Genomic DNA, 21726 nt, shown 5'->3' on the forward strand with positions numbered 1-21726 from the left:
TAAGTAAGAGTTCATTAAATGTATGCTACTTACACCGAAGTGCTTGTGTCTTTCTTCCTAAAGGCCATCCGTCTTGTCTGAAGTTTTCAGCCAATTTGACTGCAAATGTCAAAGCCTTACGATGGCAATGTATCGAATGTAAAACGTGCAGTTCCTGTCAAGTTCAGGGGAAAAATGCTGTAAGTGTGTTCTGTTCTCATTTGTGCAAGTGTAATTGTTTGTATTTCTTCGGTGTAAATAAATCACTTTCTTTAGCTTGAGCTTATCTGTGATTGTCTGTAGGATGAAATGCTGTTCTGTGACTCCTGTGATCGGGGGTTTCATATGGAATGCTGTGATCCACCACTCTCCAGAATGCCAAAAGGTACGAGAAGCTTTTCTCACAAATTTCTTGTTTTGCATTAAGTACAAAGTGTCAACACACCGATCATGCCTGATATGAGTTCTGTACTCCCACAGCTATGTTCTGTTATTTTATCAAGTTAATTCACATTCAAGCTATAAAGAGGTTTGAGACAGTTTACACACAGATTTCTGACTGAATAAGATGGAAATGTGCCCTTCCTTATGTAGCTTTTCTTCCCACATAGTGCTAACAATTTTGTCAGTGTAGATTCAGGCAGACTGTTTCATATTAATGAGAAGTTGGCTGTATATAAATATATTTTTATTGTTCTACTTATTGGCTTTCTCATAGAAAAAGAAATGAATCCATGGGTAGCAGTGATCTTGTGTGGTTTGATTTATTTTTTTGTTTTGTTTTTTATTTCCCTCTTTTCTTTTCCCCCAAGAATTGTTTCCGTAATTTTTATGATCTTTAACTAAAATGTCTGTTCTTTCTATTTTCCTCCTTTTGTCTTACTCCCTCCTGTGTTTTTGTTGTTTTTTTCCCCCCTGGATTTCCCCAAGGAATGTGGATCTGCCAAGTATGCAGGCCAAAGGAGCAGGAGGAAAAACGACTGCTGCACAAAACAGCAGCGCAGATCAGGAGGCGATATGCAAAACCAGGAAGGCCGAGGAAAAATCTTGTGCATCAAATAATGTATGATAAAATATTTCACACACTTTGCTGTTCTTTTGTTCTTAGTTTGATGCTTAGCGTCATAACTTGGGTTAACAGTGTACTTTTAGCCAAGGGCATTTTATTCTGTTCTATTTTTAACAGTGGTATGAGCACTGAGCCTCAGAGGGTATGCTAACAGTTGTACTTAAAGCACTCAGTTTTTAGCAGTAGTACTATGTAGAGCTTTGGTTTTCATAGTGGTGTTGAGGGAATGTGTGTGTGTGTCTGTTTTTAGGCATCATTTATTTGCTGTACTTGCTATGTACTTTGGCATTGTTTTTACTCTGTTTTATCTCTTGCAGGCCTGACAGTAGTGCTGCACGAACCCTTGAGCTGTGTGAGAGAGAGGAACATAGTTGGGGTTCTAAGAGTTCAGCCTGCACTTCACCCACGTCCAGCACCTTCTCATACTGCACAGACATGCAGGGCCACTTGAGCCTCGGCATTCCCCTTGCATCGACCCCAGCTTCTCTCACTTCCTCGCCCACACTGCCTCCATACAACAAGAAAACCAAAAGTCTCATCGATGGCCTCTCGAGATTTTTCACGCCCTCTCCACTGGGCCGACGCATGCGTGCTGACGCATCCACGTCTTCTGAACCACATAGGCCTAAGAAACGGACTTACCGGAAACGCCTGTGCGACCCTCGTTCCATCTCAGCAGTGACGGGCACCAGCCAAAGGATAACTGCCCTATGTAATGCTCTCACAACCCCCTGCTCTTTATCAGGACACAGCCCAACATCACTGAATCCCAGTCAGTCTGATTCTCCTCAGAGCTCCTCATCCCAGTCGAGTGGCCCATCACTCAGCAGTCTTGCAAGCAGCAGTCAGCTGAAGGGACTATTTGATGGACTGTCTCACATCTACGCTACTCAGGGACAGTCCCGGCAGAAGGGACTGCCCAGCTATGCACCACCTAAACGAGGCCAATGCACCCGGGACGCTTCTTCCTCACCCACAACGCCTTTGCAACTCCATGGTAATAAGCCCATCGAAGGGTTCAGTAGCAAACTAACATCAGTATCCTGCTCAGACTCTGGCTGGCCACCTAAGCGAGGAAGGCCTTTTAAGACGGCACTTCATTTTAAGCGAGCCCCCTTCCTGAAGAAGCACAGGCTGTTAGGGAGGTTTAGGTTTAAGGCATCCCCGCAGAAGGGCAGCCCCACACCAGGGAGGAACAGCCTGACACACGGAAGAAACCATAGCACATGGTCTGACCAAAATCATGGTGAGTAGGTGGTCTTGACTAACCACCTTTTATTGCACTCTTTTAAATTCAACAACCCATTGTAGATATTCTTTTGATGGATATCGTGCCTTTTTTTAGTTTTTAAAACCAGTTAACCAGTTAAAGTACACACTATTCGGTCACTAAGAGGTTCATATGTTGCATGTCTGCTTCACCTGCTTTACAAAACATCATGTTCTAAATCTCATGCTTTACAAAACATCATGCTGGTATTTATTTTTAATAATTATTTTCTTGCTACCTTATGAAACTATTAGTCTTAAATTCATTGAGATGCCTAAAAAGAGAAGTTCAGGAAACAAGGTTGCCTTCGTCCAGCGAGCAAGTAAACGAAGAGGACATTAAGATGTTCAAGCGTACCCAGGAGCTCTCCTCAAAGGTGAAGAGAGGAAAACTGTGTTCAAAACAGATACTTGTTAACATGTCATAAGCACATATTTAATTATCGTCTTAATTCAATCACAGAGGACCGTGCTTGTAAGCGGTGGCGATCATGGACCGTCACTCATAGAGTTAGGAAAATATGAAATACAGACATGGTACTCTTCACCGTATCCTCCAGAATTCTCAAGGTAATTATTCTCTTCTGTCTATTAAATAAACAACATTCCAACAGCGAGGAATCTGAAATACCTAAATATAGTTTTCATCTCTTCCTCAGATTACAAAAGCTCTATCTCTGCGAGTTCTGTCTGAAGTACATGAAAAGCCCGGACATTCTGCAAAGACATTCAAAGAAGTGTGGCTGGTTTCACCCGCCAGCTAATGAGATCTACAGAAAAGATAACCTTTCAGTGTTTGAGGTCAGTTGAGCATCTGCAGTGTTCTATTCAGTCTCCTAAGATTATGCATCTTAATTTAATCAAATCTTCATTAGCTGTGCTGCATAGTGTCATATTCATAAATGAAGGGCATTGATCTTCAGACAGCCCCATTTTTCAAGAGCCTGGATGGCAACTTTGTCCGCATGCATTAACTAATTTTGGTTAACATTTTCTGTTAATCAACCAGGCGCATTTTAAGCACTTAGAAGGCTTTTTAAATATGGACTGAAATCTAGATGCTTGCGTCGTCTGTAATCACCATAAATTACATTGGAATATTTGCTGTCTTGTTTTCCAGATGTTGGGAATGTAAAATCTCTGAAGCATCTAAGCAATAAAAGCCTTTTAATTCTGCTGTTTTTCTTTTGATGTACAGTATATTAACCCAGTGTGAGAAATTTGGCAGCAAAAGTTCTAAACAAAATGTAAATCTTTTAATAAAGCAGATTTGATGACTACAACACAGTATTTTGGATCCCAAAATATGATGGCTATTTGCTTATTTAAACTCGATGGATTACTTTGCATTATTGGATTGTGCTGCAACCTGTAAAAGTGTCATTCATTGAACTTTATTTTCTTTTTCTTTCTCTTTAGGTTGATGGAAATGTAAGCAAAATTTTCTGCCAAAACCTCTGTCTGCTTGCAAAGCTTTTTCTTGACCACAAAACGCTATACTACGATGTGGAGCCTTTCCTTTTCTATGTTTTAACACAAAACGATGAAAAAGGTTGCCATCTTATCGGATACTTCTCAAAGGTACTAGAAAATATTTGTTTTTTTTTTTGCTATTTATGAAAATCTTGCTGTGGTTATTGACAAAGATTGCAGTACTGGTGACACCCGAAGCCTTGCTGAGGTTTTGTTTTTGTATTTTTGTTTATTTATTTTTTATACCAGGCTGTGCCCTGACCAGTACATCCATGTTTTTCTGAATTTGAAAACAGAGGCTTTCTCTCTGCATGTTTAGTTTGGTTTGGTCGAGGACAGCGGCAGGTGCAGTGAATTGCCTGCGTTGGCAGTGCACTGACATACACTATCTATTTCTTTCTCCCTCAGGAAAAGCTTTGCCAGCAGAAGTACAATGTCTCCTGCATAATGATCATGCCCCAGTACCAAAGGCAAGGATTTGGGAGGTTTCTCATTGATTTCAGTAAGTTTTGTTTCAGTTTTTTTTGGGAAATTGTGTCTCTCAAGAGTTACCATGAACTATCATAGCTGCTCTGTGCACAAAGGCTGTATTTGAATATGTAAAAAATGATAATCACCATTTCCCGTCAAACATTTGATTAATGCTTTGGGTTGTTGCTCTTTTAGATTTGCAAGCTGTAAATTTCAGTAAGTGGTTATTTGTTATTAATCTGTTCCGTGCCATGTCCCTTTACAATTGTTCCATGGTGGATAAAGGATGAAACCGAGGTGTGAGCGCTCCATGCTTCTTTTCTGAGAGCTCCTCCCAGGTGGCTGCATTAATGAAGTTGATGGCTGCTAATGAAGGAGTACCACATGAGGGCAGCTCTCTATGTCTAATCATGGCTAAAGCAGCTCTTTAATCAGGCTCATCTCTCTTTGTTTAGTCACCACAGCCTGATTCAGGGGAGCTCTCTGCAGGCGAGCATTGTGTCCAGCGCCTCACAGCATGCATCAGTGCCTTTTAAACTTGTATATAACAGATTTTGGGGAAATATACAGAGGTCTCTGTATGCCTATGAGAGATGTTTCCACAGAAGAAGCCACATGTCTTGTTTATAGTGTCAAACTAATATTGACTTCAGATTTCCTGACATTTCACTTTTTTCAAAATCTTTCGCCCTATTTCTTTGCCAGGTTACTTACTCTCCAGGAGGGAAGGCCAGGCCGGGTCCCCGGAGAAGCCTCTATCAGATCTGGGTCGTCTGTCCTACTTGGCGTATTGGAAAAGTGTCATACTGGAGTACCTGCACAATCACCCGGATAAGAGTGTGAGCATCAAGGGAATGAGCAAAGCCACAGGCATGTGTCCACATGACATTGCCACCACACTCCAGCAGCTCAACATGATTGATGTGCAGGATGGCAGGTAGGTTTGCCTCCCTTTCTGTCTTAGTTATACATAGTTTTTGACAGGCTTTTTTCTAATCTATAGACCAAGTCATTTTAACAACACACAAGTTACTCAGATTATCTGGAGCCTCTGCTTATTATAGCTGTACTTGCCCATGTGTTTTGATTGTATAGAATTTTCTCTCTGGTCATGGTTTCTCACGCTCTTTTTCTTTTCTTTTCTTTTCTTGTACTCTTTTTTTTTATAGATTTGTGATCATTCGAAAGCATCAGACGATTCAAAAGCACATGTCAAGGCTTAGAGAGAAACCACGTATTTACGAGGTTGATCCTGACCGTCTCGTCTGGACTCCTGCTAGATCAGTCTACCGAAAACCTTCAGAGAGCCACCATAGAAAAGGAGCAGAGGTACAGATCAGCTTCATTGCATTTTTTTTTATGAATATCTCTATTATTATTTTAAACACAGTTGTTATTGGTGGTGTCACATTAACTGCTAGCAATGTAGTTTTTCCACAAAGAACTGATACTTTGGTGGTTTGGACTATGTTTTTTCTGGCTTGGCTTAACACAGTTTTATTTAAACACCCCATGCTGAACCAGGGTATAAAATTTACCTGTTATAACAAGCCAAACTTGGACAGGGACATATTTTGGTCCATGAGCCAAACCGCAAGCTGTTGCCTGTTTCCAGGGTGGTCAGCTATAACTGTGTGGTCTGTGGACTTTTGACTTTTTATTCTTTGATGGTTCACTAACCTTGCCTTAAATCCATTATAGTGGTACAGCTACACATTGTTATATAGCTTTGTCATGTCATGATTAGAAATTTGCTGATAGCTGTTGGTCACTCATGCTGCTCTGCATTATAAGTTTCCACTAGCGTTTGGAGAGTTCACAGATGACTGCTATGCAGTTTGCTGACTGACTCGGATAGAGCGCTACATTAACATCACTGTTCTATGAAAGTAATTTTTTTTCAGAGTTAGTTCAAAAATAATCACTTAAATCAATTAAATCACTGACTTATCAGAAGGTGGTATACTCTTTACTGCAAAAAAGCTTCATTATTCTGTATGACTACAATTAGAACCAACTGGCTAATGTACATCCCTATTTGTACTTCTTATGAACACCAGAAAGCAAATCTTGCAATATGCGGTGAATCATCCACTGAGAAGCGAGCACGAATGATGAGCAGTAGGATACCTCCTCTTACCAAGAGTAACAGCTACACCAGACGGAACCCAGAGCAAATGCTTGCTACCACAATTGAAAAGGACTTGGACGTCAGCGAGGATAGCAGCAGTGATGACAATATTTCAGTCCGATCACAGTCTACACCAGGGCTCAAGCGAAAGGTAAGCTTTCAACAATGGGGAATCCCTGTTAATGTCTTCCAGCTTATGCACTTCAGTAGTCTCTGCTTTTTATGGTGTACACCAGCTGCAGCATTGACTAGGCACCAATGCCTCATATGCTTGGGCATAAATATTTCCTTTGAATAGATTCTCTTGGAATGAGAAGTATTCATGTCGTCTGTTTATTTAGGAAATATTGCTGTCATTTATTTTTGTTCAAGTGTCAGTCTAGTTTTCCGTTCAGTTGTGTTTAGACAATATGAAATTTTATCAGTGTGTGTGCGTGTGAATCAAGTAAACGTGTCCTCATTAAAACAAAACGCTGCTTTTTATGAAATGTTGAGATATTTGCAGTAGGATTAGCAAACCCCAGAATGTCTCCTAAGAGTCAGCCAAGTCCAGTAAAGAATAGGTTGTGAGGGACTTGTGGTCAGCTAGGTCCTGCTTGCTCTCATTTGAGGTTTTATGCTGGCATAGCTGTCCAATTGAATGGCTTGTGGCTCAGATACTGTGGTCTGAATGATGGAACTTTGCATTTGGATCATGAGGCATGCCATTCAGAATGTGGTTACATTTCCCTATGTTTAGTATCATCCTTAACTTCATCCTCCTCATCCAAACCTCTATTTTTTGGTTTTGAGTGCACTAGGGTCAAAATGTGGGGGGAAAAAACTCTGTGCCTCTTGTGAGCTGTTATGTCTGTTGAGCTTTATCTCTTCATAATTTTCATGGCTGTTTTTCATATTTAACATTTATTTTAAAATATTTAACAATTTTCCAGTAGTTTCCATTCAGATGTGTTGTTTCAGTGACTTACTGCAGGTGTGAACAGTGTTAAATGTGTCTTGTGATTTTGATCGCTCATGGCAGTTGGCCACATTATATGTGTACTGTGACTGGCATTGTATAATCATCAGCATCCAAAAGCTAGACCAAGTGAATTTTGCACTGCCAAGCACACTGATGGTTGATTTTCTTTATTTGTTGGTTGCTTTTTCAGTGTAGGTTTTAGCCACTCAGTCTTCTCATGACTGCTTATCATTATGGTAATTACTATACACAGTAAATGGATCTGAGTATGTTTTGTCATAGCTGTAGTTTATTTGTGGCAATATAATATTAAATCTATGCCATTTATCGTATTTCTCATCAAGAATGGTTGAATTAACACTGATTCCTGCAAAAAAAAAATTGCCTGAGGCTCATTTTGAATTTTGCAAAGATGGTCTTGATGTTGGATCTGGAAGGAGCTTTGTTTGACTTTGGCAGTCATCAAGAAACATAGTTAACTAAACTGTAATTATTCCATTGAATGTTAATATGCCATTTAAGGCACGTCAAGATTTATCTAATAGTCTAAATGATTGATAAGCTTGAAATGCAGGTCTGTCTGAAATGTTATCAAAATGCAAAAAGCTTAACTACATGTGTGCTGTTAAATATATTTGGCCCATTTGCCATGTAGTCTGGCTGCAAGCTATGTTAAGGGGTTTCCTTTATAAAGATATATTTAACTTCTCTACAGGTTAATGTGCAATGTCTTTGCAATAATGCAAGATTCATTCAAGGCAAATAGAGTGTAAAGAATTTCCAATTTTTCTAGGCTTTTAAAACTTTCCTACCATGCTAACGTTTGTGTGGATTAGGAATGACTGTTTTTAAACTTGAACTCTTAACAGTGTGTGCCCACGCTCCTGCTGAGCAGTGACTAAATTTGTCTGCAACTTACATTTTACTTGGGTTTTTACTTTACTTCCTTCTCTTTCAGCCAAGGGCTGCACTTCATTTTTGTGGTTGTTGAAAGCTGTACAAAATGCTTGTCAGCCATTGACAGCGAGAGTAAAGCTTTTATTGACTAAGTATGAACTCCGTTTGAACACTGAGTTTTGCTGTTTGGGGGGTTTTTTTTTGGTAAATTTTTATTTATTTATTTATTTCCTCAGCAGGTTAGTGGTCACTGAAGACATTTCAGTAATAATTATTCATAATTTTATTAATAAATTCCGGTTAAACAGCAATATGCCCTACTGTCCACAGCTGAGATATTGATGTAAAGTCTGAAAAATAAACAAGGCCCTGATACTGGATTTATTTATTTATTTTTAAACAGAGAGCAGGCCCTCTGCGGAGAAGAAGAGGCAGGAGGAGAGTGCGCATCAACAGTAGCGTCACCACAGAAACAATATCTGAGAGAACAGAGGTGCTGGATGAGCCATTTGAAAACTCTGATGTGGAGAGCCCGAGGCCACAGCTAAGCCATTCTGTCAGGAGGGAAGGAAGTGAGGAAGAGGAGGAGGAAGAGAGCAGTGTAAGAACAGTTGTGCGTAGACCTGGTAGACCAAGGAAGAAGGAAAGACAAAATGACAATCATTCAAATCAACAGGAAGAAGAGCAAGTTGAAGGTAATTGTTGTGCATTTTTAGGTTTGATTGAAATGATTATACTATAAATAATGCTTTCTTGATTACATGGGCCATACTCTGACTCACCCTTACAACCTTATCTTGTCTACCCAGATGCTGTGAAAAAGGACAATCCTCGGCCTCTTAAGCGGAAAAAAGGCTGGCCTAAAGGAGTGAAGCGAGGGCCTCCTAAATGGAGGCTAAAGAAAGAGAGAAAAATGGGATTTAAGCTCAACCTCTACACACCACCTGAGACACCCATGGTCAGTATGGAGCAGGAACCAGAGGAAGAGCAGGTGGACAGTCCTGTCTCTGTTCCTGAATGCTCCGAGTCTGTTTTTCCAAACGAATCAGAGTATGTAAAGCCCGAGCTGCACTCCGACACCCTGATCACCGAGTCACAGGAACCCAGTGAAGAACAGAAGGACGACGAGCCTACAGATAAACCGGATTCTGTGGCTGTTTCTCCCTGTGATGCAGTGAACCAGGAAAGTATGTCGGGTTCTATGAACTGTGATGAACAGTCCCCTGAAAGTACAGAACAAGAAAGAAGCCAGGAGCCAAATGAGGAGCATAAATGCAGTGAGCCCCAGGCCCATGGTGAGCAGGAAGAGGAGGAAGAGGAGGAGGATGAACTAGAACCTTCTCATGTGGAGGATCATGATGCAGATGATGAAGATGATGGCCATGTGGATTCTAGTGAGGTAAGGAAGGAGGATCCTACACCAGTACTGGAGAAAGAGCCTCCAGATAACACTGATCCCAAGCCAAACTCTTGCAGTGAAGAGAAGGAACAGGATCCTCCTGTGCAGTCTTCTGGAGAGCTGATTTCAGACAATGGATTAGTTAGCATGGACACACAGGAGAACCCTGTAGACTCTGACCATCAGCCTGACTCTGAATCAGATGAGGAGGAAGAGGAAGACGAGGAGCACAGTCAAAATGTTGACCAAAAAGATGCTGGTCCTTTGACACCTGCAATAAAAGAGGACCACAGTATTTGTCCAGAGATTGACATGGAAACTGCCCAAGCAGTTCAGTCCCTAACGCAGGAGACTGAGCATGAGCGGCATTTCCAAGACTGTGTAGAGACCCAGGAGGCCTGCCGCAGCCTGCAGAGGTATGTGCATGTGGACCAGAGTCCCCAAATGACTCCAATAGATGACTGCCAGCAGTCAGACCACAGCAGTCCAATGTCCTCTGTTCACTCGCACCCAAGCCAATCGGTGCGATCTGTCAATAGCCCAGCTGTGTCTATTCTAGAGAACAGCTACACTCAGATTAGCCCAGACCAAGGCACGATCTCTGTGCACTCCCTTCATAATAATATGGAAACGAGTCCAATGATGGATGTCCCTTCTGTGTCTGACCACTCACAGCAGGTAGTGGACAGTGGCTTTAGTGACCTTGGAAGCATTGAAAGCACGACTGAGAATTATGAGAATCCCAGTAGCTATGACTCCACACTAGGTGGCAGCATTTGTGGTACAGGAGCCAGCACTGGTGCCTCTTCCCAGAGCAGCTGTTCCTATGGCAACCTTTCCTCCAGTGGCAGCCATGGACAGAGCAGCTGCGCTGTGTCCCAGCAGATGGCTGGCCCTGTAGTGAACAATACTGGCGCCTGCAGTATGCTACAGCAGAACAGCATGAGCTCCCCACAGGGCTGCAGCGTCAAATCTCCACAAGGCTGTGTACCAGAGAGGCAGCCTGGACATGGACATGGACATGGTCCTGGACATGGACATGGGCATGGACACATGCACAGTCATGGCCACCACCACAACCACCATCACCATCACCACCCACACCAACACCATCAGCATCAGCACCACCAGCAGCCCCTGTCTCACTGCTCTATGCCTGGCAGCTTTCCTCCACCCATGCAACTCCCTGACCTACCTGAGTCAAACAATCCCTCCACCAATCTAGGACTGTATGAGAGAATGGGCCAGGGTGAGTATGGGGGTGGGCACTATGCACAGCCCTCGGCTACTTTCAGCCTGGCTAAGCTCCAGCAGCTTACCAATACTCTCATGGACCATCCTCTGCCTTTTAGCCACTCTGCATCTCATCCCATCACATCTTATACCAACAACAACGGTTCATTGTCCTCACAGCTTGGCCCTCACAACCCCGCGCTGATGCCTCTGTCTCAGCCTCCGCACACAGTCACAGGCGGAGGCCCTCAGACGCAGGCCACCATGACTCCACCCCCTAACATGACCCCTCCACCTATGATGGTGCAGCGCAACATGGGCACACCAAACATGAACTTGGCCCCCTCCCAAAGACTGCAGACACAAATTGCACCCAAGAATCACCATCATCATCCGGTGTCCATCCGCTCTAAATCTGCACCACTGACCCCTCACCACCAGCAGCAGATGTACGGCAGGAGTCCACAGGCTGTTACCATGCAGGCTCCAAGCAGGACACTAGCCATGGCACCTCGCATGAACATGGGTGTGAACCTCATGCCCGCTCCTGGTTACAATGTAAACTCAATGAACGTAAATATGGCGCCTCTTAACGCAATGAACACGTACAGAGTGACCCAGCCCATGATGAATGGGAGTTACCATGGCAGCACAACGTATATGAACCAATCTCCACAGTACTCTATGCAGATGGGCATGATGGGTACTCAGCCTTACCCACAGCAGCCCATGCAGGCTCCTCCTCATGGCAATATGATGTACAGTCCAGCAGGTCACCACAATTACGTGAACACTGGCATGTCCAAACAACCCTTAAACGGGCCTTATATGAGACGATAATCGCTAATGACCCCTCTCCTGCAATGTGTCAGGAAATGAAAGTCAGCTTGATGACTTGAGGTAGTTTTTGTATTATTTTTTTTTTTCTTCTTCAAATATTATTGTTCGCTTTTATGTTTGTTTTTTTTTCCTTTCTTAAAAACCAGCACTTGGTAAGAATGCAAAAAAGTTGTGTTTAATGGCTAATCTTTAGCTTTTTCCCTATTTAATGGGAAGCCTTATATCATCAAAATTTAATGTAACATTTTAAATATAAATTTCTTTCAACCGCATTGCAGTTTATAACTGCATTGATATTTCCCCCCCTTCCTTTATTTTGTTTTGGACTTGCTTCATGGAACCTTTTAAATGTGCCTGCATTGTAAGCTTTTTTCAATGTACCTGTTTAACAATCGCAAGGTTATGTTTCCAAGTCTGTACTCATGCCTTCATATAATTTAAATTATTGTAAGTCTACTTTTATATATTTTTTTAAGTGTAAGGTGAAACTTAGCATGCTATAATGTCTTTGTTAGTGACAGTGCATCAAAGTAGTACTGTACAGTGTTGTGCTTAAAAGCAAGCAATTTTATATTAAATGTATGGCCTTGGTTAGGTTTCCCTCTTATGGAAGGAAAAATGAAAATTCTATTTTTGTTGTTTCTAATACTGAAAAGATTTTAAAACATTGTCATGTTTTTTGGGTGTTCAGCTTCAAAGGTTCTATTGCTAATTGTGTATAATTTGTTACTTTTTAACAAGTTTCTTTACCTGAGGCAGCTTTGTTTTTATACAAACTAAAGCAATTTCAGACAAAATAGAGAAGTAAACGTCAGTATTTGTACATGTAGAATTCTAAATCAATGGAAGGGAATGCAAAAAAAAAAGGAAGAGGAAAAAACTTTCACAGGGCAGTTCAGAAAATTGTCAATTTACTCCCAAAGTTGGTCTTTTATGAAATGCCTTTAAACATGCATTTTCATTCCACATGTAAATTTTTTTTATCTTTATAAAACATCTGATTTATATTTTACTGAAATGTAGAACAGTAGCCTTGTTAATAGACAAAACAGATGGCATGTATAAAGAGAAATTGTATTTGTGTCTGTTTGTATAGCTTATTTTGTAGCCTTTGTACCTGTACAGAATGGCAGTTTGATGTGAGAGGGATATCCTGACTATACTAATTAATGGAGCAACAGTCCTGTATTTATGAGTTACCTTTTTAGTCAGTCACTTAAATGCTGTACATTTTAGCAGAAAATAAATTATGAGCCACTGACAGACTTGAGCCCAACTCTGGACTGTTTGTTTCCTGTGTGCTGTTACTTCATGCTTGCATCATTTCAGACTTTTTCCAAATACGGAACAGTCGGAGGAGACACAATTGGATTCAAACTTTTTTAAATGAGCTTTTTGATTCTAAATATGTAATTAGGCAAAAAAAAAAAAAAAAAAACCCTGAGGTATGTGACTGGCAAAAAATAGCCTGTTACTAAGCTCTGTGCTTAAATCCATTTGGCACAAGATTATGTGCCACATGATGAATCTAGATGTGTGTCTCGGGCTATGTTGTCTGGATTTTCAGTTTGTTTCTTGTGCCTTTGCTCTTGTAGCTGAACATCCAGGTGTCGGAGTTGCTTTAGAAATCCTCTGTTGGGTAAAATGCATCGGTGCTTCCTTACAAGCTCAATTGCATCAACAACAGTCATATTCTTGTAGATCATTAAGTAAGCCAAAAATAAAGTTGCTGAGCGACTTCGTCCCATGACGCAGTGTACAAGCAGTTTACCTGAAACAAGAAACGAATTAGCGTGAGGTTTCTGCTCATTTGTTTGATTTATGAGTGACTGCAGGTTTTGGCTGATTTGCAGTTTAACTAGATTGCTCTAGGGTAAATGCATAAATATATGTGAATTAGTACATTCAGGGAGTTAAACGCATGTTACAGCCAAGATAAACTACAAAAGGTCATCACCTAATTATAGTGTAATAAAAGCAGTTTTTGTCCTTTAGCCAGTTCACGAAGATGTCTTTTTTGAAGTGTGTGTGTTTATATAAGGAAGAGAGAGAGAGAAGCTCTTATCTAAATATATTTATCATAGCTCTTCTGTCTATTTACTCACTGTCTGGTTTGCTGAGTGCATGGTCAATAAATTGAGCTGCTGAGTAGAAAAACTGTGCTAGGTTGAAAGTTGGAATGTCTTCTGCCTCCACTCCATAGTAAAAGATGTTCATGTTGTGGTAGTAATCTGGACCTGTAGCAACATTGTTCCATTTTCCCTCAGCTGCATTGAGGATGTGCGTGATCCCCATGTTCTCCAAGTTGTGGCGCTCCAGTGCTGTCTTTCTGTGAAATATTATTACCATTTGTCTAATATTATTAAGCAGTAAATTAGTGAAAATTAAGGTTTATGAGCATTTATCAAATTATACATGCTGTCAAATGGAGATTAATAAGACTGAAGAAGTCTTAGGAACCATCCCAAGTGTTAAAAATTTCATTAAGCAGAAAATAATAAAACAACTCTACTCTTTTAGTCATCATGCTTACTCATCACCGATGTAGACTCTGGGCCAGACCTCGTTGATGTGGGTGTAAGCTGCTCCTGTTCCTTGCCAGAAGAGTTTCTGCAGCTCAAACAGCTCTGGGGTGATGTACTCGCTGTCTGGGTCACACTGTGCTGGTTTTTGTGTGTTTTTGATTTGGCTCGGTTTTGAACTGTTAGACTTCATTATCTTTTTAAAACACTGTGTTCATCAGCAGGAAGCTGGAATTATTGGCTATAGGAAGAAGTAAAGAGATGTTAAGCAGGTGCTCAAATATCAGAATTTATATTAAAAAAAAAGCATTTATCTCCACTAACAAAGAAGTTGTGGTGCATCCGGATCCTGTCCTGGGAGCTCTGAGGGTCAGGAGGGAATACAACATGGATGGGACGCTAGTCTGTTGCAGGGCAGTATGCATATACACTTTCATACACTCGTTAACATTTAAGGTCAATTTAACACCGCCAATCCTGCATGTTATAGGTAGGTGGAAGAAACTCCTGTGAAGTACAGACAAACCTAATCTTGGTGGGAGTCAGCAACACTACTTCACTGCCCCCAGTAGCAGTGTTTCAAGCTTAACACGATGTGACGTACTGTATCTACATTGGGTTAGCAATTGCATAAAAATTACAGAAATATTTTATAAAGCAATACTGGAGGGCTTATGTATAACACATGTAAGGTCCCTTGAGGTAAATAAAGTATCTTGCCCTATAATTACAGGTCATCTTTTAGATTAATTATTTTTCTTTAAATCCTACTTTAGGTTGTGCATTAACAGGATTATGCACCACTATTCCAGTGCATCATATTTTCAAAACCTATATAACAGACAAAGGAATGATCGTAAAGCTCTCAAAGTAATGTGGTAGTAAAATTTACAGCACTGATGTGAAACGCTGCACTTTCAACATCTTTCGTAGTGTTATGAATGTGCTGCTAATAAAAACAAACTAATAACTTGTGAAATACACACAAACGCATGCAGCGGTGTCTTGTGGCCAGAGATTTTAGGGACATTAATGTTGACATTAATAAGAGCCTTAAACCATAAGGCTGTCACACTTGACTTGTGCTATAGGTTCCTGTCTTGTGAACTGTTAGAAATTTAGCATTAGGCAGTAAGAAATGGACAATATGCCCATATCCTAGTTGCTCATTTTGAACAGGTTTAGACATTCAAGAGAATATCATTAGGGTTTGTACGTTTTCAGAAAATTTTACAAATTTCTCAAACTCCAAACAAAATACCTGAAACCAGCCCAGAGAATTTGGGCATTAGGAAATGGAGATATTACTTTTTTGTTTCTTCACAGCCTTAGAAAGGGTAAAATGTACTTGATGTTTATTTCTGATATACAGGCATAATTCACACCTTAATTCTCCTTTCCCTCGCTCAGTCCTCTCTCTCGCACTGGGCCTCCATGGATCTGACTTCATCCCACTGAAGCTTGATCAGAGTAAGATCTGAGGAAGCTGGAAGCTAAGTCAACACCTTCAACTCGGTCATGTTCATCAGACCGTTCCTGAACCATTTTTGCAGTGTGGCAGGGAGCGTTTTCTTGCTGAAAGGACCATTTAGGAATTATTCTTGCTATGAATGGGTGTTATCTGGTCTGCAGCAATGTTTAGGGAGATGCTACATGTCTAGCAACATCTATGTGAATGCCAAGGTTTCAGAGCAGATGGGCTCGGGCTTGGGCAACCAGTCAATCCTATCACCATCCTTCCTTGGACTACCTTTAGTTACTAACCACTGCATAATGGGATCGGCCAACAAGACCTGCTGTTTTGGAGATGCTCTGTCCCTGTAATCTAGCCATAACAATTATTATTTTTGTACTATGTTTTTTTAAAGTCACTCAGATCCTAACAATTACCCATTTTTATTTGTACATCTTTCAATGGTTAAATGTTATGACCAGCGTGAAAACATGCATGTGCACAGACTCATTGTCTGCTCATACTGACAGACATTTTATGAAATTTTATTACATTTTACTCAGATCATTTATTATATAATTACGATATAAGATATTGGTAGCCAGTGAATATTTTGTACCACTCATTTAACTGTTGTCCATTCCTTCTACTCCACTAAAAATAGCACAAGCATAGAGCAGGAAACAGTTTGCTCATTTGGATGTTTATCATTCGATGGTAACTCGGTTTACATTCTATCTCCGAAGTCTTTAAAGAAACATTTCTTTAAAGACTTCGGAGAATTTTTCTTTAGAATGTATTTATGCAATTCTTATTATTTTTTTAAAAGCACATTCAAAAATATTCTTCATAGCTGACAACAAAACAGTGTGTTTCCTTCAGGTTCTTTGGTTTTATCCCACCTCCATGAAACATGTTGTACAGGTTTATCTGCCCCTACTGTAGGTGTGAATGATGTGTGGAAAAAATGAGTGGCATCTGAGCCAGGATGTGTGTCTGCCTTTCACCCAGTATTTCCAGGATAGACACTGGATCCACGTGACCTTGAGCAGTGTGAAGAGGACATTGAAGATTAAAAAACTAATGAATCATTTGTATGGATGCTAGTTACCACATTTTGTCTATTTGCTAATTTGTCCCTGAAAATACTCAGTTACTTTCAACACTTCCTCATTATAGAGCGGCACGCAGACACCGTCATCTGAGGAACCTTGTAGATATGACATTGTGTTGCTTGAGAAGAGTTAACACATTTGACACACAACACATTCAAAAAAAGAAATTATTTCAAACATACAAAGGTTAACTTGCATCCCAGACATGAAATCATGCTACTAAAGGTCAAACATTTGTATTAATTACATATTTTGTTGCACCTTCAGGTATTTAAGTTCACAGATTTCTACACACTCTCCTAGTCTGGTAACAGTCAATAACATTTGACACTAACTGCTGTTATGAATCCACACTTGATCCTCTCTTAATCCGGAAATGGTAAATCAATATACATTCATATTTAAGTGCTTACCGTCAACACAATCTGTCTGATGTTTACTCCGAGCACACGCTGCACATGTCTGGTCTGTTCATAACACACTCCAGACCACAAATTATATTTTTAGGCCATTGATCTACGAGCTTTGCTCTTAACATGATGCAGGAGGGGTTGATGGTGTGTGTGAGAGAGGGAGTGTGTGTGTGTGTGTGTGAGAGAGAGTGTTTGTGTGTGTGTGTGTACGTGCACAGCTCCTCTGCCCCAGTAGCTAAAATAGTTCTAGCACACAAGAGTACAAAGAGTGCATTTTATTTTGCCTGCTGTTTGAGCCTGTGACTGACTTAGTCCACTATTTATAACACATCACTTTACTCTGTTGCTATTTTGACATATATATCTATCTAAGCCAAGGAAAACTGGGGCCAGTGCAAAAAAAAAAGCTCTCAAAAAGTTCAGTAGTTTTTCTGTCACTAAGGCATGATGTCATGTTGATAATATAACTGGATTTGTAGAAGATGTCAGAAGTTCAGCAACAATTTGCTCATGCTGACTGCAGCATTTGTAGAGGATCAGTAGTCTCTCGATGATAAGATTCTATATTTGGAAATGACTGAGGCGGCAGACTGCATTAAAGTGCACTAAACATTAGGAATGGCTTCTTTATGCCATGAAGTCTGCTATGCCGTGTACTGCACAGATTTGTGGCTTGTAATACACCTGTTTTGAGACCACACTGGTGCTCAGAAGCTCGTTGGCTGTTTAGTGTCTCGCATTCTGTGCAAATCAGGTAGGTCTCTGTTGGTTTCTTTAATGAAAAACCTCTCTGACCACACAGCAGGTGCTGTAGGTTTTGCATAAACTTGCATAAATTCATTTATAACTACATTGCCTTGCATATGTATTTCCCTCGTGAAGTCTTCCACATTTTCTAGTGTTACTACATTAAACTGAAATGGACTTCACTGGTTCTCTTTTTTTAACCCAGATTTAATGATGCACCACAGACTTTAAATTTAAAGTTTGATATATGTTTTTATAGCCAAATTCTGATTGATATTTCAGTCCCCATCCAGTTCCCATAGCTCACTGGCATTTACAATGAGATTATGAGCACATAAATAATCTCAATTCAACTAACTATGTGGCTACTAATACTGTAGCAACTAGTTGAACCAGAACGGATGTAGGGGTTTCACAGTAACAGGTGTGGATACTTGTGTAAAGCATTTAAACATTTGGAAACTTCTCTGGTTTTGTTTGTGTATTATTTTGTACATATAATAACATAGAAATAAAACATAGACTTTTTCGATAATCACCAGTATAGAAAGATTTGTGTAGGTTCATGACACATAATCCTAATTAAGTCCACTTCAGTTCCAGGTTGTAACTCTTCAAAATACTGGAAAGTTCAAGGTAGGTGAATTCTTATGAAACACAGTGTGTATGCTAATATTTACCGCTCATAATGACTAGTGGAAATGATTCTGCATGAAAGACCAAGAGATTATTACTTCAAACCCCAGAACTGCCAGGGAGCCACTTTTGGGCCTTTAAACAAAAACTTTAGGTGCGTAATATCAGTGTGTGGATTAGGTACTGCTTTACTTGTTAACTCGTTGGATGAAAGCGTTTGCAAATGAATCAATGTAGATGAACAGCGTCAGTGTCATGCATGATTAGAGGATCTGGCTGTGTGGCAAGTATTGTCCTTTCTCTTCTTCAATATACAATTATATTTGCAGAGCTTACCCACCTGAATAAACCTACCTGATGTTAATATTGTCTATGTCATAGTCATTGATTCATTTCCTCCCTTTGCTTCTACCTGCTTGTCAAGTTAATTGTGAGAATGATAGTTATGTGACTGATTTGGATCTGCGTCTGTCGATTCCATAGCAATTCCCATCATTTTTTCTTTTTAGGATTTGAGAAAAAAGTCATCTCTGAGACCTAGACAAACAATTTCTGCAGATTTCTATACATGGGAAGTAATAAAGTAGAAGTTTTTTGTTTATACATCTGTATCTTTACTTAAGGTTTTTTTCCAGCTAATAATTTAGACTTTTACATATTACACTTCAAAAGTAAATGCTCTATAATCATGTTTTTTTAAAGCATCACAATGAAGAGAGCTGGTTCGTATTCTTAACTATGCCAAACTTTAACCCATTACAGCAAGAATGACTGTCAGTGTAATCTATCTGCTCTGTGTACTTTCTGGTTATCAATGCAGTGTATACGACGAAAACTAGCTATTTTCATTCAGCTGTGTGGCTAGTTATGCACATGCTAGCTAGCATTGGGTTGTTAGTAATGGTGTTGTTAGCCATAGCTACTGATTTTTCGCATTCCTTGGTTTATGTGCTAAAAGTGGTAGTCATTCAGCATCTGTAATTAAAATCGTTGTGTGATTTGAGGCAGACATTTTCTTGCGCCTTTGTAGTACTTTAAAAAAGGAATAGTTTAGTTTTCTGTTTTACCTCAAATAAAGGATTTTAATCTGCATTCAACGTCCTTTACCAAAGTATTTATTTAGATGAGTAATTGCACATGATTAAAACCCTTTGACTGCCTCTGCTGTTAAATCCAATAAAAACAATATCTGTATGTGTTATTGTAGGTGTTAATGTTTTGTTCACCCAAAGTATATATATAAAAGGCTTTGTATTTCAAATCCATTGAGCCAGATCATGTTTTTGGCTTATGACAGATCAAATCAGAGTCATGGAGATGGAAAATCTGCTAAAAGGTCAGGGAGTGTGTCTGCAGTCCCACAGGAGACGCCTCAGCCTGGGCTCAATTCCACTAGCCAATTATTCCCTCCTCACACTACCGCCTGTGCCCTCCTACAGGCAGCTGTCCTTCCTGGGGCCCACTGACTAAAAGAGTCCAATTTGACAAAAATAGGAAATCTCAGCAGAGCAAGGTTTGTAATTTAATCCAAAAAATGTGATTTTTTTTTTTTTTTTGTACCAGACTTTAACGGAGTGTCTGTAATGCGAGCTTGGCCGCCACAAATGGGATGGTAATTGCTTTTCGCTTCCCAGATATGTGAAAAGGACACATGAATCATCTTTTGAGAGAGAGTGTTCAGAGCCATCAGCACTGTGTGTGTTTTTTTCTCACTCACATCCTCACTCACTGCCATCACTCACCTTGACAGGGGAGTCATTAAATTGGTCATGTTGGATTCCTTTTATTGTTTTGTCAGGTTCACTTATGCCTTCAACCTTGAAATTTCATTCTTTTTCTTTTTTTTTTACTCCCCACCAAATAATATAACTGTGCTGCTTGGGTTGTGAGATCCAGTCTTAATTTTCATAAATCTAAAATCATATCATTACAGACAAATAGCGTTTAGCACTGAGGTTCTATCATCATGCTTTATGCGCTTTTTAAAATAAAATGTAAGAGCATGAGGTTGGTGGTGGTGAATGTGTGGGGATAATGTACGTGCTATGAGATGGGAAGGTGTTATTCATAGTCTGCACCTGAGATAACAGCCTAGAGGAGATGTTATTAATAGCCAGCTGCTCTCCAGAATGTGTATTGCGGCCACAGCAGCCCCCACAGCGTACAGAGGAGTTGAGTCATTCTTTACACCAACTGTGAGTTGTGATCCAAAGTTTTCCATAAAGCTGAAAATTAATTTGTCAAGTCTATTGAACTATCAGTCAGTAGTTATAATTATTGTTTTCAATTAGCTCCCTTGTTGTTGTTGTCTTTTTCAACCTCTTCCAGAAAGCTTGGCAGAATGCTCTGTTCTTTTTCGACAGTGATGTAACGGGTGAGGCGCTAACACATCATGAGGAAAGATGACAGCAAGTTGGCCTATATATGACAGGAAAAATATATTGAGAATGAGCTCATGTTCTTTTACACATACCAAAATAGCTTATTGCTCAATCACACTGTCTTACTCGGCTGTCTAATCACGATAGATTTAGAGGCATGTTGAAAGTCACATATGTCAGACTTTCCAGTTTGTTTAATGACAGCTTTGGCTGCTGGAGTGGAAATACTTTGGATGAGCCAGCAATTACCCAGCCTAAAGAGACATGATGTGTAAGATCCCATCAGCTGAATTAACAGAGTGTGTGATCTTCAGTTCACAGTCGGTGCCTTTATCAGACACAGTGTACAGTAATTACAGAGGTTTTTTTTTTTAATCCTAGTTGTGCTTTATTGTTTCTCACACTGAAATAAAGTTCAAATACATTTGTTCATTCTTGAGTTAACCCTTTATCCTAATTAGGGTTATTGTGGAACTGGAGCTTATAACAGGAATTATGAACACAAGGCTGGACCACACCTTGAATTGGATGCCTGTCCAGTGTATTTCCAGTGTGGTACACACACACACACACACACACGCACACACACACACACACACACACACCTAGGGCCAATTCAGCATATCCAATACATCCAATATAAAATGTTGTTTTTTGTAGGTGGGAGGAAACCCACACAGACATGACATAGGGAGATCACTCAGAACTATGCAGAGACACTAATCCAGGCTCAGGAT

The 21726-nt window shown here is 40.1% G+C and overlaps 2 protein-coding genes across 4 annotated transcripts in view; one reads left to right on the forward strand and one right to left on the reverse strand.

Moving 5' to 3' along the window:
• kat6b (K(lysine) acetyltransferase 6B) overlaps positions 1-12985 on the forward strand; it is a 32044-nt gene extending 19059 nt beyond the window's left edge. For all 3 annotated transcript variants that reach the window (XM_027174903.2, XM_027174902.2, XM_027174904.2), the window contains exons 4-17: positions 64-179; positions 283-364; positions 910-1042; positions 1366-2294; positions 2573-2694; positions 2781-2887; positions 2977-3118; positions 3737-3898; positions 4199-4292; positions 4967-5198; positions 5431-5590; positions 6322-6543; positions 8654-8945; positions 9060-12985. In XM_027174903.2, coding sequence (XP_027030704.2) covers positions 64-179; positions 283-364; positions 910-1042; positions 1366-2294; positions 2573-2694; positions 2781-2887; positions 2977-3118; positions 3737-3898; positions 4199-4292; positions 4967-5198; positions 5431-5590; positions 6322-6543; positions 8654-8945; positions 9060-11722 — 5456 coding nt within the window. In that variant the 3' untranslated portion in view covers positions 11723-12985. The remainder of the gene's footprint in view (positions 1-63; positions 180-282; positions 365-909; positions 1043-1365; positions 2295-2572; positions 2695-2780; positions 2888-2976; positions 3119-3736; positions 3899-4198; positions 4293-4966; positions 5199-5430; positions 5591-6321; positions 6544-8653; positions 8946-9059) is intronic.
• LOC113661012 (dual specificity phosphatase 29-like) lies at positions 11854-19194 on the reverse strand. The gene is made up of 4 exons (XM_027174908.2): positions 17226-19194; positions 14256-14485; positions 13828-14051; positions 11854-13493 (listed from the first exon to the last, which is right to left on the reverse strand). Exons 2-4 carry the CDS (start codon positions 14435-14437, stop codon positions 13231-13233), a joined length of 669 nt encoding a protein of 222 aa, XP_027030709.1. The 5' UTR covers positions 14438-14485; positions 17226-19194; the 3' UTR covers positions 11854-13230.
• Positions 19195-21726: the final 2532 nt, after the last annotated feature.

Source organism: Tachysurus fulvidraco, chromosome 4 (genome assembly GCF_022655615.1).
Source record: "Tachysurus fulvidraco isolate hzauxx_2018 chromosome 4, HZAU_PFXX_2.0, whole genome shotgun sequence".
In the NCBI taxonomy this organism is placed as follows: Eukaryota; Metazoa; Chordata; class Actinopteri; order Siluriformes; family Bagridae; genus Tachysurus; species Tachysurus fulvidraco.